The following is a 15527-nucleotide window of genomic DNA, read 5'->3' as shown; positions in this document are numbered from 1 at the left end:
TAGTTTCTACTACCCATTCCCATGCACCCCTATGTCACACTGAAAGCAAGCAAAGCAGTCTCTGCACCCAGAGACTCAAGTTAGGGAGCCTTCCTTTCACATAACAAAACACAGATTTGGTATCAGAGATAACCACACATGAAGCGAGACCTTTCTTTTCAGAAGAGAAGCTGGATTCAGAATGACATTACTATCGTGGATGCCAGGCTAGCAAAAGATCTTTTTGACCAGTACAAAAGATGGATAGATGCTTATCAGAGATAAGACAGAAAAGTGCAGTGAAATCAAGTGCTTAGCTATACACACGCTTGAATAAACTTGGGAACAGTTTTTATGGGAAGAGAAAGAATGGGTTTTATTGCACATCAAAGCTATATATACCAAAGGAATCTGCAACGTACAAGAAAAATAGGGGTAAGCAAGAAGTGAACTGCCTAGAGAATCAGATTGAAAAGACATTTTCTTTTCCTGTAAGTTTTGTATTCCTCTACATTTCATACCAGATGTAGCAATCTATTTCTTACACAGCATGGCACTAGACAAGCTAGGCAAGTCTGACAGACTTCTTAATAAGCCTTGTTCTGATATGGCTGCCAAGAAATCGGAAGAATGGGAAAGTTCTCCTCATCTGCCAGTCAAGAAGATGGTAACCAGACTAGACAAACCATTTGTAAGTGATTAGTACTGCTTCTAGACACTGACAGGCTTCTCTTTCCAGCATCCCACGCAGAGAATGGAATGGGGAATTAATCATTTGAGCTGCAGAGGCAACTAGATGACACAAGCACTAAATTAGAGAGGAACTAATCCAGTGCCCCAAGAAATTCACTGCAGCCTATCTTCCTTGGTATGCGAGAAGTTTGACACAAAAACTTGCAATACATCTAGCTTTGCTATTCATCCCCAAGAATATCATTCTCCAAAAAGGTAGTGTGTCCTACAAATAAGTCAGCATCTCTATTGAAGTATATATTCAGATATATAGAAAAAAAGCAAAAAGTAGCCTGGATTTATTTTACAATCCACAAAAGCTATGTGGGTTCAAGATTTAAATTTTAAATCCTTAATTATTTTGTCAAAGATTAAAGGCTCATTAAGGATTCTTCTCAATTCATACTACCAGCTACAAATTCAGGAAACTATTTGGCATCCTCTGAACAGATCCTCACATCTTCAGATGCCAGACCCACAAGATGTTCTGTCACGCAACAAATAATTGTTGTAATCTTCATTTTGGCATCGGCATCAAAACAACTATTAGCCCTGCAGCTTCAAGTAGGGAAGGAAAGAGTTTTAATTCTCCTGTTTCAACAAATCTCAGTAGTGTGACCTCATGTTACCTGGTTACATTGGGCTGATCAGCCAGTTGAAACAAAGCTCTCCTCCACATTTAACCTCCTAAAGAAAGTAATTAGCATGGCAGAAGAACACAAAATTCCCTCCCTTAACTGAAATCCTTAAATTGCAACATCTTAATTCACCCTGTCTGATGTAAGGACTCAGCATCTATCACTCTGCTTACAGCTCATCAAGTTGTAATTACAAAGAAATCAGATGACTTCTTTACACTTCATGAGAACAGTTGGGAGTATCTTCCTCCTCCTTCAATCTGACAAAGGGCTGTCAGAAATTTGACAAGGAATTTCTCAGGAAGATCCTGTTTTCTTCACCCTGGGATTTTTAAGTGACTGTCTTCATTTTTATAATAAAAGCTTTCCTCCTTCCATATGGGTCTTAACTAGAAAGGTAAATTTGAGCCTCACTTATGTCTATCTTCTTTATTCCTCACTGTCATTACAGAAATCAGCCTTTTCTCAAGAAGACATAGGCAAACTTATAACCAAACCTGCAATATTCACATTCTATTTTAAGCACAATAAAACTGAATTTCTTCCTCTTCAAATGACAGTGCATTTCTCTATATTCCACCTTCTGATCATGCTTCTGCTCCAAACATAACATCAGACACTATCTTAATCTTTCCAGAAAGCAAAGCAGCTGGTCTTGCTTCCCTCCTTTGAACTGAATCTTTTTATTAGTCTTGGTCTTTAAAGAAAGCAAAACTCCAAAACACTGCAAGAAATTTCATGAACAACAGAGGGTATCTAAATCCCCTCTTCAGTAAGATCAGAGTCTGCATTAATTGCTAGCCCTCCCTGTTGAGAAAAGCGAGGAGAAAAGTCAGCTGACATCAGCTACTTAGCAGTTCATTTCCTATGGTATCACTTGCTGAAAACACATGAAGGCATCCCTATGTCTTCAGTTAAAAACACTGTATCTGTGAAGCAGAAAAAAGCATGAAAGTCATTCTCTTCTTCCATCCATCAATGAAGGGAGCTACATTAGTGGAACCTTTAAAGAAAAATGCTGCTGCCGTTAAAACTTTACTACAGCTACTTTACATTATTCATACTAGTGTAAGTCTGAAGAACAACATACAGTTGTACGTTTTAATATGACTGCCAGAATACAGTCTTAGTAACGTAGTTTTTAATTAGAACACTACTTTTTTTTTTTTGTCCCAAGGAAAATATACTAGATAGCCTTTAATAAGATGTTTTCTTTTTGAAAATTTTGCTTTATTTTTCTGCATTAAATTAAAGCCATCTCTTACGAGCATCCGGCTTCAATCAGTTAGTGTGAGAAGAAATGGTAGAATAGCAGAGACAGCAATTGGTGAGACTAGAGGACAAAAACCGTACAAGTGGCAGGATCAAAAGTTTCTCCAATGAACCACCAAACTAAAACGTTAAAACTAAAGACCGGATGGAAATTTACAATATTTTCCTTAATGTTTCTCCCAAGAAGAATGGAGAGACAGGCCTAAGACTAAGATTTTTAAAGAGTAATAAGATTACAGAGACAAGCAAAGTGGAAAAATCCAGTTTTAAGAATCTCTGGATCACATCAATGGAATAACAAGACTTTAAACAAATGAGGTATCAGAAGTCGTGTGTCAGTTGCATATCAGAAGGAGACAATGGCACTCTGTCAGTTGTAATAAAATTAACATTCATGAAACTGAGATACACTGAATATGGAGCAGGAGCACAGACCAGATGGCTCTGGAGAACTCAGGAAGGAACAAACAACCTAGAGAAGAGTATTTGGAAGAAAGTAACAATTGTGGTAAGTGGTACGGAAAACTTCAGCACCTAGGAGTTACTGGGATTTGGAATGAGAAAAATACTAACTGTAAAAAATGAATGATTGCACCTGGAGAGATACAGACAACATCATCAGCAGCAGATGTACTCAAAGCAAACAGAAATATCCGATATTTTCATAAAACTTATTCTTCATAATATTTTCCCTGAACGTAGGAGACTATGGAGGCTTTTTAGAAGGCTCCAGGCATATGAGTACAGAACACAAAACATTATTATGATCAGATTTCTCTTTCACTTCCTGAATTGTAAGGCACTAAATCAATTCCATAGATTATAATAAATTACAGATCCTCAGGTTACAGGAATTTAAACCGGGCATGTGAAAGGAAATCTATCAAGCCAAAAACGCATAATGAGAATTTGCAACTCAAAGATAAAATATTAACTAACTTCAAATATTGGTAATTTACATATTATACATAGGAATTGAGTTTCCAAAACACAGGAAGCATGAAAGCCAAGAGGCATAACAAAATTGTATTAGCACTCTATGCAGACATCTGGGTACAGACTGAAGTCAACTACAAAGACATTAGAGACTCTGAAAACATGACAGTGCTGTTAATAGCCAACACATCTACAATACCTCAGTGGGGTTTTTATACTTCGGTTTACGTATAAACATACCATGTTTCTTCATGTTAGAAAGGGAAAACAGAAATTAAAATCCAGCATAAGCCAATGAAACACGTGAAACCCACTCTAACAATGTCATCTACATGTCGGTGTCATTTAACAGGACCACATACTTTAAATAACCCATATTTAAGAACAGATGATCTGAAAATTACACATGGGATTAAATCCACTCACTTGCTAGGTGAGCAAAAGATGCGTAGATCTGCTTTGTGACACTACCGTAAGTGATGGTGGAATAAGTAGTAGAGCTACAAGTGGAATTTTAAGAGCAGTGTTGGTGGCAACAATGTCTTACTTCGTTACTACTTCTGGAAAGTGGGACTATTCAGCTTAAGTCTAAAAATATTCTGCGTCACCTTCGCGTTTCCCCGTTTCTACTTATGCATTCTTAATAGATCATTATTTTTAGAAAGTCATTAAATGCAGACTCTTCTGACGTATTTCAGGAGGAAATGGAAACTCCATGATTGCAGTACTGTTCACAATGGTGGCTAGCCATCCCCATCATAAACATCCAGTCTTCAGAATGGGAGTCCATATTACAAGTACACTCCTATTTTTCTTTACTGAACTTTATAAATCCGAAAATGCAAACCAAAACAAACAGAAAATGCAAATGGACTAGTTTTCTCAAAAATACTCAAAACCTATATATGAGTAAAGGTTCTTACACTGCATATGTTGTGCCATAACCCAGTTGTGGAGCAGCCTGTAGTTTTCCACAGACCCTTTCACCATTTCTACCAACAAGTCATAAGCAGCAGCCCTTGAAGAATGTGACTTGCATTTTGGCTGTTGTCTGTCTTTCAAACTTGGCAGCAAGAACAGAAGATTGAAGATGTCTCTCAGAAACTCCTGTAAAACAGTTCAATCAGTACGTTTAGCAGTTTGAACACATCTTGAAAAGACAACAGTCATGTATTAACCATCTTCTAGAAACTTCTATAGACTTTCTAGACATCTATCATTTACAGAGCTTTCCGACTTGTATACAAGTTCTGAATTACGCATTTCAACAACTTACTTTATACTACATAAAGTGCACTGTAACGGTATTATAGCCTAAAGAGAAGCATGTCCACTGAAAAAGAATGACAAATTATGCTTGATAATTTAATTGGACAAACCACACACGTATATTTTTAATAACTTGAAGACTAGTTTCTCCTAGTGAAAGACAGCACATAAGCTTAATCACTCTACTCATTTGAGTTTTATGAATCACTAATTAATCTTAAAACATGCACTAAATTATGTACCATGTGTACTGTAAGTGTATTTTTGTATTGTTTCATGTTTGGAATATTAACTGAACTATGAAAGGCACAAAGCATAGCTGTACCAAGTCAGGTTGCCTTTGGATGATAAATACATATTACACACTGTTATTTATCTTTACTGTCCCAGATTAATACACTAAAAAAATGAGATAGATCTGTCTAAGCTTCAGTACCTTCTTTCTATGTAGCCAATTTAATTCAATACAATTAAACGAGAAGTAAAATATTAAAAGGATAACAAAAAAAAAAAAAACCACCAAAAACCCCAGAAGATCTGTATAGGTCTGTAAGAACAGGTGGTCATACTCTTCCACAACTACAGCACCTTCAAAGAAGTGCAGAATGGTGAAAAGGCTTTCCTCCACCTTTCAGCTATGAAGTGAACATTACTAATTAGTCATTTAAGCGGTATAATGAGAGACCATGAAAGAAGAAATTGAGCAGAATTTATAAAGCACTATCTTAACAAATTTCCTTAAACAACCAGCAATTCATGTGCATACTTTATGTATAGGGCTCATGACATGATCCATAGCCTACACTTCACTGCTTCTGTAAAACGTCTGCAATCTTAACAAACTGTATTTAATCATTAAATCATATTAGTAGTGTATCATTTTAATTATCTACATAATCAGACAATAAATCCTCTACCTCTGTAGAATTTTGATTGCTTTTTTCCCCCCAAAGATCTCTTCTTGAATTTTTTTTAGGGACAGAATTCTTCCCCCATTTGTAGAGCACAGGCTACCAATCCAGCTATTATACTTCATTGTACAATTCCCACACTATAATTTAAAAAATGTTCTTCCTGAATTTCCCCATTCAGGTATATTCAGTTAAGAAGCCTTTTAACATTAAAAGGCAGGCTCTGCTGTAAAATCTAACTCAATTCTAAATATTTCAAAAAATGGCCTTCTGCAGAGTACACAGCAAAATCACCATAAAAAGCCTTGCTCCAGCATGCAGGGAAATTCCTATAGTCTTAATATAAAATCTTATAACCAGGGTCTTATGTCTATAGCTGAATACTGTGGAGAGGTCTTCTGGCCAAAAAAGTTAAACAGAGTCCTTCCAGATTTCTCCACACTTTGGAGAAAGAAAATGCATAAAATTAAAAATAAATAGATACCTGACTTCTTGGCAGTTAGCGCTGTATCGGGGAGGCAGCAGTCTGACTCCTTTTCATTCCTAACCGTACGTGTCAGGTGTAGATGTTACAGCTCATCAGCAGACCAGCTGCAACTACTAAGTGGAGTTTTAGACTGTGCTTTCAGCTGCAGCCTAGTGTTCTGCTGCAGCCTTTTTCAGACAGGTGTTTTAACACACCAGCCACCTTAAGGTGTCCCAGACTAGAAAAGCAGTAACTGCAGGGATCTGGATCTATCTTTTTCTGATTAAAATTCTCAATCTTGTATTTGTGCCGACTGATTTCTGACATGTTGGAGCAGGGAAGACAAAGAACGCTACAGGTGATTTTGCCCAGAGACCAAACGCAAACCCCCAATCTTGTTAAAAATATATCTCTCTACCATCAAAGTGGCCTTAAGATATATATTTCTAGTGAAGATGTGCTAACCAGTATATGTTAAAAAGGTATTTTTGTCCACTTAGTGGAGAATAAGGCAGGCAGTAATTATCTATAAAAGACATCAAAGAAGGTAGATTGAGTATCCATTGTTGTCACAAAATGCGACCTTTAAAGTTTGACAATATTTGTCAAACAGTAATTTTGTTTACTTAGTAAGAAAAGGAATCTGTAGGGAAGAAAAGGCACAGCAGAGCATCAGAATCCTCTGGGCAAGTCTAAACTATCTCCAGTATTTGCCAGTGTATTTTCCTGGATATTTTTTCACCAGCCTTTGCTCAGAGGGAAGCATGTGGTTTCACAATCCTGTTCTATTACATTGAACACAATGCAAAACTCTTCACTAATTGCACTTTATAATGTGCAGTTAATAACTGTTCTTAATTGTACATAGAATTTAAAAAAATTAATACTAGATCATGACTTAGTCTCAGAAAATGCACTAAGTCCTTGTCTCTCAGCAAAGCCAAATTCTTTTTGAGAAGTTTGTTGTGGATACTGCTCTGTTCACATTCATCCATTTTTCAAATCAAATTTCTGGCCTCCCTATGATATACTACATACATGCAACATACTTTAGGATTCAGTAGAGTATCACTCCTCTCTACTTAAGCTTCCCTTTTGTTTTCTTCTTATACTTTCATATATCCAAGCTACATAAATCTGATCTTTGCATACCTCTTCTATTTTAATTTCTCCATCATCCTCCACACTGCACTCTGTGAATCAAATTCTTGCTCTAATTTAATCTGCAAGCTCTCCATACTTGAAATACAGTTATTCCAGGAGAATTACATAGTAGTAGTCTTTTAAAATGCTGTCAGCAATGTAACTTTATGTTAGGTAGTGCACAGTGTGGATACTATTAAAACTTTTGGACAGTAAAATTACCTTCAGGGCCATCTTATCATAACAGACAGAGTAAACAGACAGGATATATACAACATAATTGGATACAGGGGACTATTTGCCTGGTGAAACCTCACTAAGGTCCAATCATAAGCTCAGTACAGTCTGTAGAAAAAAACATGAGTTTAAATCAGCTTTTACACCAGGCGAAAACATTAGTTTAAGTCAGCTTTTACACCAGGAATTTTCATTTTTCTTTTTTTTTAGACAATGTGGCCCCGAAACACAAAGTAGAAATTTTTTAGCAACTTCCCCTGCCTAGCCACTCTCCCATCTTACAAGCACAGGTGGAATGTAATATTCTTGTAACAGGTGCCTGCCACTGTTTAAAGATAACAAATGAAAATAAATAAAATTTCTAGGCTGTAAGAACTCTATCCTGAAATTAAATATAGTTAGAAAGGGAAGGGACTGTATGTGCTACTTTTTAATAAAGGAATGATATGTGTGCTTTTATCCATCATCCTAAGGCTAGAAATATGATATACTCTCATATATTGAGCGCTGAAATCAAAATCGTGGAAAACAGGTGAAATGAAGAAAGTATAGTAACAAGAGATGACACTATTTTGATCTCTTTGCCGTCTTTCAGTGTCCTTTTCTTACCTGGCCTTCGCGAGAAAATTTAAAGGGTGGTTTGTGCTTAATAACACTTGTTGCAAGACGTAGTAGTCCTGTAAGTCCATCATCTTCTATATTACCATCTTGATGGTCAAGGATTTCTCTGCTATATATACACATATATACAAAAGAAATGTTAAAACTCTGTCCCACTAACAATAAATACAATGCAACTTACAAGTGAAATTACTGTCAGCAAACCTTACCTCCGAATGCAGTCAGCAAGATGTCTTGCTAGTGCATCTAAATCAAGCAGTGTTGTCTGATTAAAAATAAAGAAAATGGAATATAAATGGAAAGTCATTATGTACTTCACAAATTACAATTTATAAGCCTAGTCTGAAATGATGGTTATGCTTTTGGATGAAATTTTGTTATTGCACCCAGAAAAGGAGAGCAAGGCAGGGGAGCAAAATTTTTGGCTCTACTGGGAACATCCAGAGTCAGGAGAGGACAAGACTTTTCTATGCTGGAGAAATTAGAATTAAGGCTTTATCTTCCTTCCCTTCCCACACTCCTGCCACAACACTGAGAATGAACTAGAGAGATTTATATAGGGCCACCAGTCAGCAACAAGCAGTTGCAGAGTTTGCCCAAAAGGTAACTTTAAGCCTTTAGAGATGCTTCAGAAGGTGTGAATAAGTTTTCTAACCTGTGCTAAGTGGCTGTTAACGGAATTTTTTTCCTCTTTCAGCTTTAGTCAAACACTTGATTGCCCCCCTCCTTAGAGTGCATTGAAATTATCAACAGTGAATCTCACAGATAATTACAGTATTCCCATTGTCTGTTACTTTCACCTAAGTTCACCCTCTTTGTGTATTATACCCATTTCCCCCTTCTTGACTCTACAGGTTCAGTATCTGAAGCTTCCTTTGACCAAGAGCTACTAAATACACAACAAAGAGTAGGGAAAGCTGGGAGATGGGAAAGATCCAAGAGCTGTTCACAGCAGTTCACCATATCTTAAATAAAAATGCCTCATACTGAAGTAAAAGTGGTCTGAATACCCAAATTTGAAAAAGGAAACATTCATATGAATGCAAAGCAAAACCTACCTGACTTGCATCTTTGACATGTATGTTATCAATCAGTTTGCAGAGCAGCCAAAAATATTCCTTACAACCTGGTCGCAGCACTGTTTCCTCTTCATAATCCTCTATCTGTGAAAAGAAATTGCTTTTGTTCTGAAGTACATGACACAAAATAACTGTGTATTAAAAAAAAGTAGTAAACACAGTAACTGTTACAAGATTATTACTTTCTTCAAGCCCCTATTTAAGATAAGCCAAGTACAAGAACAATGACTTTTACAATGGTAACAGTGCATGTTCTATTTTTCTTCTGCAATATTTATTAATTTTCTTGAAGGATTGTCAGGATGATCTGCCAGACCCTTAAAAAAAATTTAGAATAGTATTGACTCCATCCTACCCATTGCAAACTGCAAAAACGTTCAGTATTAGACTAGATAAAACATGAGAAACTTTGGCTGAATTCAACATCAGTTAGTACAACTCTAATTTTAAACTCTTCTGAAAATGAGTCAAATAATGCAAAATCTTCTGTAGATTGTTTTAATGTAGCTTTGTTTTTTTCAATATCAACAGAGTTTAAAACGAAAGCAGACTTAAACTGAATGAACCACTCTCACCTGAAATCAAATGCCACACAGGGTCACAAGAACAACTGCCTGAGAGACCCAAAAGCCAGGTTCACACTTCACCGCCATAGAAGTGCTCTCCTTCAGATCTAGCTACATCAGCTGAAGCTAGCACAGCCTCCCCTGATGTGCATTGCTAGGTCTACAATCCCCAACTGACTTTAGGCAAAATCGTCCAGGTTGGTTCAAACCATTTCTATTAACCTGCATACCATTAACAGTGAGAACTCCTCCTGAAGTAACTTTGACAGCATCCACAGAATCTCTCCTATTTAGTAGAGCTGTGAGGGCAATACTACTCCAACAGAAAAACAGCAGCAATTGACTGGGGAACAATAACATTCAGCCACAACACCAGAGGGTACCTATGTACACGTAAAACAATGTACTGATTTATTTATGGATTTACCTACATTTAAAAGGGAAATTGAGGCATATATTGAAAACACAACTGTTATTCCCTAACAGTGTGTTATGTGGACACTGAAATTCCAGAACAAGAGCACTTCCTAAATGCTATTCTGCATTTCTCCAAGCACAGGCAAGCTCTAAATTACTGTAGTGTCACAGCTTTAACTACTTCTGTGAAGTTTCTGGAAGCATCTAAACCAAAAGCCTTAATATCTCAGTGTATCAGAAACACCATGTCAGACATAATGATAATATGTGGTATCATTTTTTCTTTTTACATTAACAAAAGTAAGTTTAAATAGATCTTTGATAAAGTCTTATAATTCCTTAAATTCTTACCCGGATCGGTTTCAGAGCTTGAGCGTCAGGGAGAAATTTTAATAACGTTGATGCAGCCAGCAGCAGAAAGGATCGATTAATTGAGTCTCCCCCATCCAGACCAGAGAGAGATAACTTGTATAAACCATTGCAAGACTCATGGCGAACGGCAGTCTTTATGAAAAATAAAAGAATTAAATGATTACAGACATTATTCAGAAGATTTTTTAAATTTTTTTGACTTTTCTTTCATATGTACATCATTAAGTTCCTCTCATAATACCTATCGGGTTATCAAGATAGAATATGTCGTTCTAAAAACACATATTACAAATAACATACATTTAAATTACTTACAGAAAAGCGCAAAAGATACTGTTCTAACAAAAAAGCTGATTTGTCTGTGCCGTCTCTTGAGTTATTTATTTTCTACAGTAAAGATTACAGCCAGTTACTCAAATAGAAAATACCACATCTGGGCAAATTAGGGAAATCTATGTGATGCTGGAACCTACACTTACTCATTCCTAACTATATGGTTAATTTGTTTAATTTCACTAGAAGACTTATTTTCTTCTTTCTTTTATTCTTTTCTTAAGAAAAATATCCACAGACTATCTGTAATCCAGCTTTGGAAGTTTGCACTCTTTTTTTCCCAGGGTTTTTAAATGGAGTGAGCATGTAAGCTTTTTCTGTGGTTGAGTAATAAAGCAACAGACAATAACTATCACATCATGTCTATATTGCACCTTTAAGCAATCACTAGTAAATACAACAATTTTCTACTATGCATATCTTTATGCAATTTTCAAGTTTTTCTTACATGAGAAAAAATTACTTAAAGCTAAGCAAAGATTTGCTAATGATGAACATTTTTATATCAATTCTCATTCACCTCATTTTGTGACAAAAAGCATAGCTGAAAATATAATATAATGGGGGAAGTATATTTAATCCACGATAGAGGGCATCACCCAGAAGTTTCAACAAATTACAATGAAAAAATTACCTTCAAACAGAAGCCAAGAACAAAGATGAGAGTTTATAAACTGGTTTGCAATCAACCACAAATGTGCCATCTTACATGGTACTTTAACTACAAATGATTATTTCTTAAACAGGATCGCAAGTAACTGAGTCAGATCCTGCCTACTTTTAGCAGGAAACAACATGTTTTGAATTTAATGGAAGCTTGAAACTGAAGTTAATCTTCTTCCATATTATGAACTAATTAGTAATACACTAACTTCTCCGTGAACATACCTCTGGAATAAGAAGGGTAAGTTTCTTTAGCCAGTCTTGCAAATGATCACTATCTGCCAGACTGGATTTCACCAAGGAACAGCAGTGAGCCCAACTCACCAAGAGCCACATTGAATAATGGGTGACTGAAAGGAAATAAGGTAAGAGTAAATCACGCTGTAACTAACAAAAGAGGCTTTTAGGTTGAAGAGTTGCATAGTTCTAGCACATACGACATTTATTTCAGTCATACTAACCTACAAGATGGAATCCTTACTGGCATGTAAGATACTACCTAAATTCAGAATTTCACCAATATGCTTACTAAATACTGACCATTTTACTACTGATGACAATTAAATTAGATTACTCTAAGTATTACCAATCTGGGGCACAATCCTTTCCTGCATCTCTACTTCTTAAGCAGTAAGCTGGTACTTTGCTACTGGGTTGCATCATGTCTTAACATGAACATTTCTCTGGACTAACTAATATCTGTTCCTTTCTTCTCAACAGCTAAAAGTAAGACGTTAGTAGGTGACACATAACATTTACTGAGAATTCAAGTTCATAGACATGACCATCCGCAGGGGAGAACAAAGTGGAAAAACTGAAGGCAATGTATAAGCCTAGAAGGACATATCTATATTTATGCATGCCTGTGCTGTACTTTTGACAATTACTTTGATACAGACTTAATCTGACACAGGTCATTTAGACCTTTTGTAAGAAACCTCCCGAAGAGGGATAGATGGGGGACCTCCAAGGAATTCTGGGCCCAGAATGATTTCTGTAAACCAGAATAAAGGTGACTATTGGTGACTCTATCATGGTGTTATATATGCTGCTCTCTGGAAGATAAGAATACAGCTGGTTTTCCTAGCAAAAACAGCTCTTCTGGAGACGAAGGCATAGCTACAGTACAAAATTTCAATTCATATAAAGCAATCTCCAGAGAAGGAAAGCCTCTCTGTGTATTCCCGCCTAGGTTATAACAGCCCTAACACTACCAAGGAACACAATTTTATAGCATTCTAATGGTGGAATAAAACAAACATGTAATTTGTTATCTTCAATATGTTTTCATTACTATCAGTTCATAACAGGTAGCTATTTTGCAGCACTAACCTTCATGTCTTGATCTGTGATCAGACTGAGCTTTCAACACCCTGAACAGGAAGAAGATAAAGCCATTTGAACTTTATCACAGAACGTAACAGATTATCACTTAGAAATACAAGTACACACAAGTACCAACACAGTTACTCTTAAGTACCCACTAAGAAAACTAAGATTTTAATCTTAACAGAATTCGTTTCTTGCAGTATTCAACATTAGCAACAACAATAAAACTATGAAAATCTTCAAGCCACGCCCTTAAAGCCTTGCTGACTACAAGATAAAGTCAAGAAGAAATACCCACAACCCCTCTATTTTATCCAAAAAAGAGAAGATGTAAAACAGAACTAAAAACTGAAGAAGAAAGCTAGTATTCTTCATAGAGAACCACACTTTGAACAAACAGTTGCAAACTTTAGACAAATTTTAAGTGTTTGTATTTATTTACTTACATTTTTATAAATTGCAATAAAAGGTTATGAAACCAAAACCATATTGTATATATTTAAAATTATTCCTGCAACTCAACTAGAGGTTAATGTTAGGCACACTTGCAGACTTGACTGGAAACGCTCTGAATGCCCTTAACAATCTTTTAAAAATATGGTAAAAACACACTATCCGTTACTTGGAATCAAGTAATTCTACAACACCAAATGCAGCAAAAAAACTGACCTCCCCACCATCAGTCTGATTCTGTCACAATGCAGTCTTACACAGAATTGCTTTTCTCAGGACAAAAGCCAAAAAGGACAAAAATCCCTAACAGCCCGTTTCTGAAGGTAAAATTTTGCCTTCAGTACATGCAACACTCGCTAAAACAATAAGCATAATTTCAGTAGTAATAAGCTAATGTTATTAGGATGGGAAAAATAAGTCAAAACCAGCAGATGACTAAGCAGCTTAAAAGTGAATTAATTTTAATTTCTCCTTTACGCTGCCTTGAAATTGAGAATGCTATTTGCTACAGACAGAACAAAAAAATAGTTTTGGCATGAGAATTTATGAGAGCATATCGTATGTATTTTGTTGCTCCATGTCTTATACCCTGACCATTGAGAGCTCTTGCCACTCTCCTCGCTCTCACTCCTCCTATAAAAGTAGGACAACTACCAGAAGAGGTGACTAAGAAAAGCAAGTCTAATGCCTATAGACTTAAATTTCTGATATGGGTGTTAATAGGGGGACTACAACTGAAAGAGCTATTTACTTTATTTAAGCAGCGATGAAAATGAGCACACTTGATTAGCTTTATTACAAAAATAAAAAGATATTGTACCTAGGTGCCAAGTTGTCATATGTATAAGCAACTGACATAAGTCGCTGAATCAAACTGGTTCCCTGGACAAGTACAAGAAACACCTTTAAAAATTGAAGTCAAAAGAAAAAAAAAAAAAACAGTTAATATAACAACAAGCTTTTTGATCTGTTTTTAAATTATACACACTGTGTGAATCTAAAACAAACCCACCTGTGTAGAGGGAGGAAGAGCAAAAGACAAATCATAGCATCTCCATAGTTAAAACTTACATTGTTTTTTATTAAAGCAGATCTAAAATCCCATGTTTCATCGACTAAGTCTAGATGCTAAAATTTCATTCTATTTCTCTAAGAAAGACAATTTAACTGAATAGAAAAGTCAACCATTTATTCAATCCTTTTAGTAAAAACACAGTATTTTTTTAAAAGCATAGACTATTCACTTCCTTTTAAAAATCTTAGGCTTGAGGAGACAGGGTTGAGGATGAGGTTGGATAAGTAAATTTCACTCATCTCTGTGATCAACACATTTTATTGACTATACATTCACTTAAATTGTTCATCCTTAGAGAGCCTCTGACAGGCTACACAGAATTTTCAAATCAAAGTCTGAAGAAAGTCTTATTTTAAATAGCAAATCCACTGCAATCAAAAATATTCATCAATGACAATTAAAAATTTGAAACCAGCTACAGAAACTGGTAGCAGCATTTACACATTGCCAATGTTGAAAAATTTAATACATTTGATAATTCCCCTATCTCACAGTAGCTTTGGCAATTTAGGGATCTGTTTTCTCAAAAATACCTAATACTTATAGAATAGTTAAGGTCTTTCCACGTATAAGAATGACAAATGGGAAGTTTGGCTCCAGCTCACAGTTCAGATCTACACTTTCTGGCAATCAAAGCTGGTCCTGTGCCCAAGAGCAATCAATTTACAGTGAACGCATCTCTGATGCGAAAACACTACATTTGCTTGGTCTACATTAGGAAACTAGCGTGCAGGAATCTGGTAGGAAAGTTTACAGGTTTAGGTAAGTTTCCTATACACTCACTCAGATATCCTTAGTAGAGTAAGTTATTTTAGTATTTACTAAAGGCATCTAAAATGGATTTAGTGAGGATGGGGACAGCCCATATAACAGGTTACCATAAAAAAAATGAGTAATTAATTTGGAAAACAAAATCTAAGAAATAGGGATAAAGCACTGGAATTCTGAATTCCCAATTCATGTGCCCACCCATCACCAAAAAACCCTTTTGGTTCCAGCTTTTAAAACTGCCAGTTTTAAAGCAATTAAAATACTT

At 35.9% G+C, this 15527-nt stretch overlaps 1 protein-coding gene across 9 annotated transcripts in view; it reads right to left on the bottom strand.

Moving 5' to 3' along the window:
- USP34 (ubiquitin specific peptidase 34) overlaps window positions 1-15527 on the bottom strand; it is a 140977-nt gene that overhangs the window by 42185 nt on the left and 83265 nt on the right. For 8 of the 9 annotated variants that reach the window (XM_075496947.1, XM_075496951.1, XM_075496949.1 and 5 more), the window contains 8 exons: window positions 14237-14319; window positions 12967-13007; window positions 11860-11984; window positions 10618-10770; window positions 9263-9367; window positions 8414-8469; window positions 8193-8313; window positions 4481-4664 (listed from right to left, as the gene is read on the bottom strand). In XM_075496947.1, coding sequence (XP_075353062.1) covers window positions 4481-4664; window positions 8193-8313; window positions 8414-8469; window positions 9263-9367; window positions 10618-10770; window positions 11860-11984; window positions 12967-13007; window positions 14237-14319 — 868 coding nt within the window. The remainder of the gene's footprint in view (window positions 1-4480; window positions 4665-8192; window positions 8314-8413; window positions 8470-9262; window positions 9368-10617; window positions 10771-11859; window positions 11985-12966; window positions 13008-14236; window positions 14320-15527) is intronic. The other variant, XM_075496948.1, reaches the window with a different exon arrangement.

Source organism: Mycteria americana, chromosome 3 (assembly GCF_035582795.1).
Source record: "Mycteria americana isolate JAX WOST 10 ecotype Jacksonville Zoo and Gardens chromosome 3, USCA_MyAme_1.0, whole genome shotgun sequence".
NCBI classification, from domain to species: Eukaryota; Metazoa; Chordata; class Aves; order Ciconiiformes; family Ciconiidae; genus Mycteria; species Mycteria americana.
The sequence above is the reverse complement of the archived record's forward strand: the minus strand, read 5'-3'. Positions and strand labels throughout refer to the sequence as shown.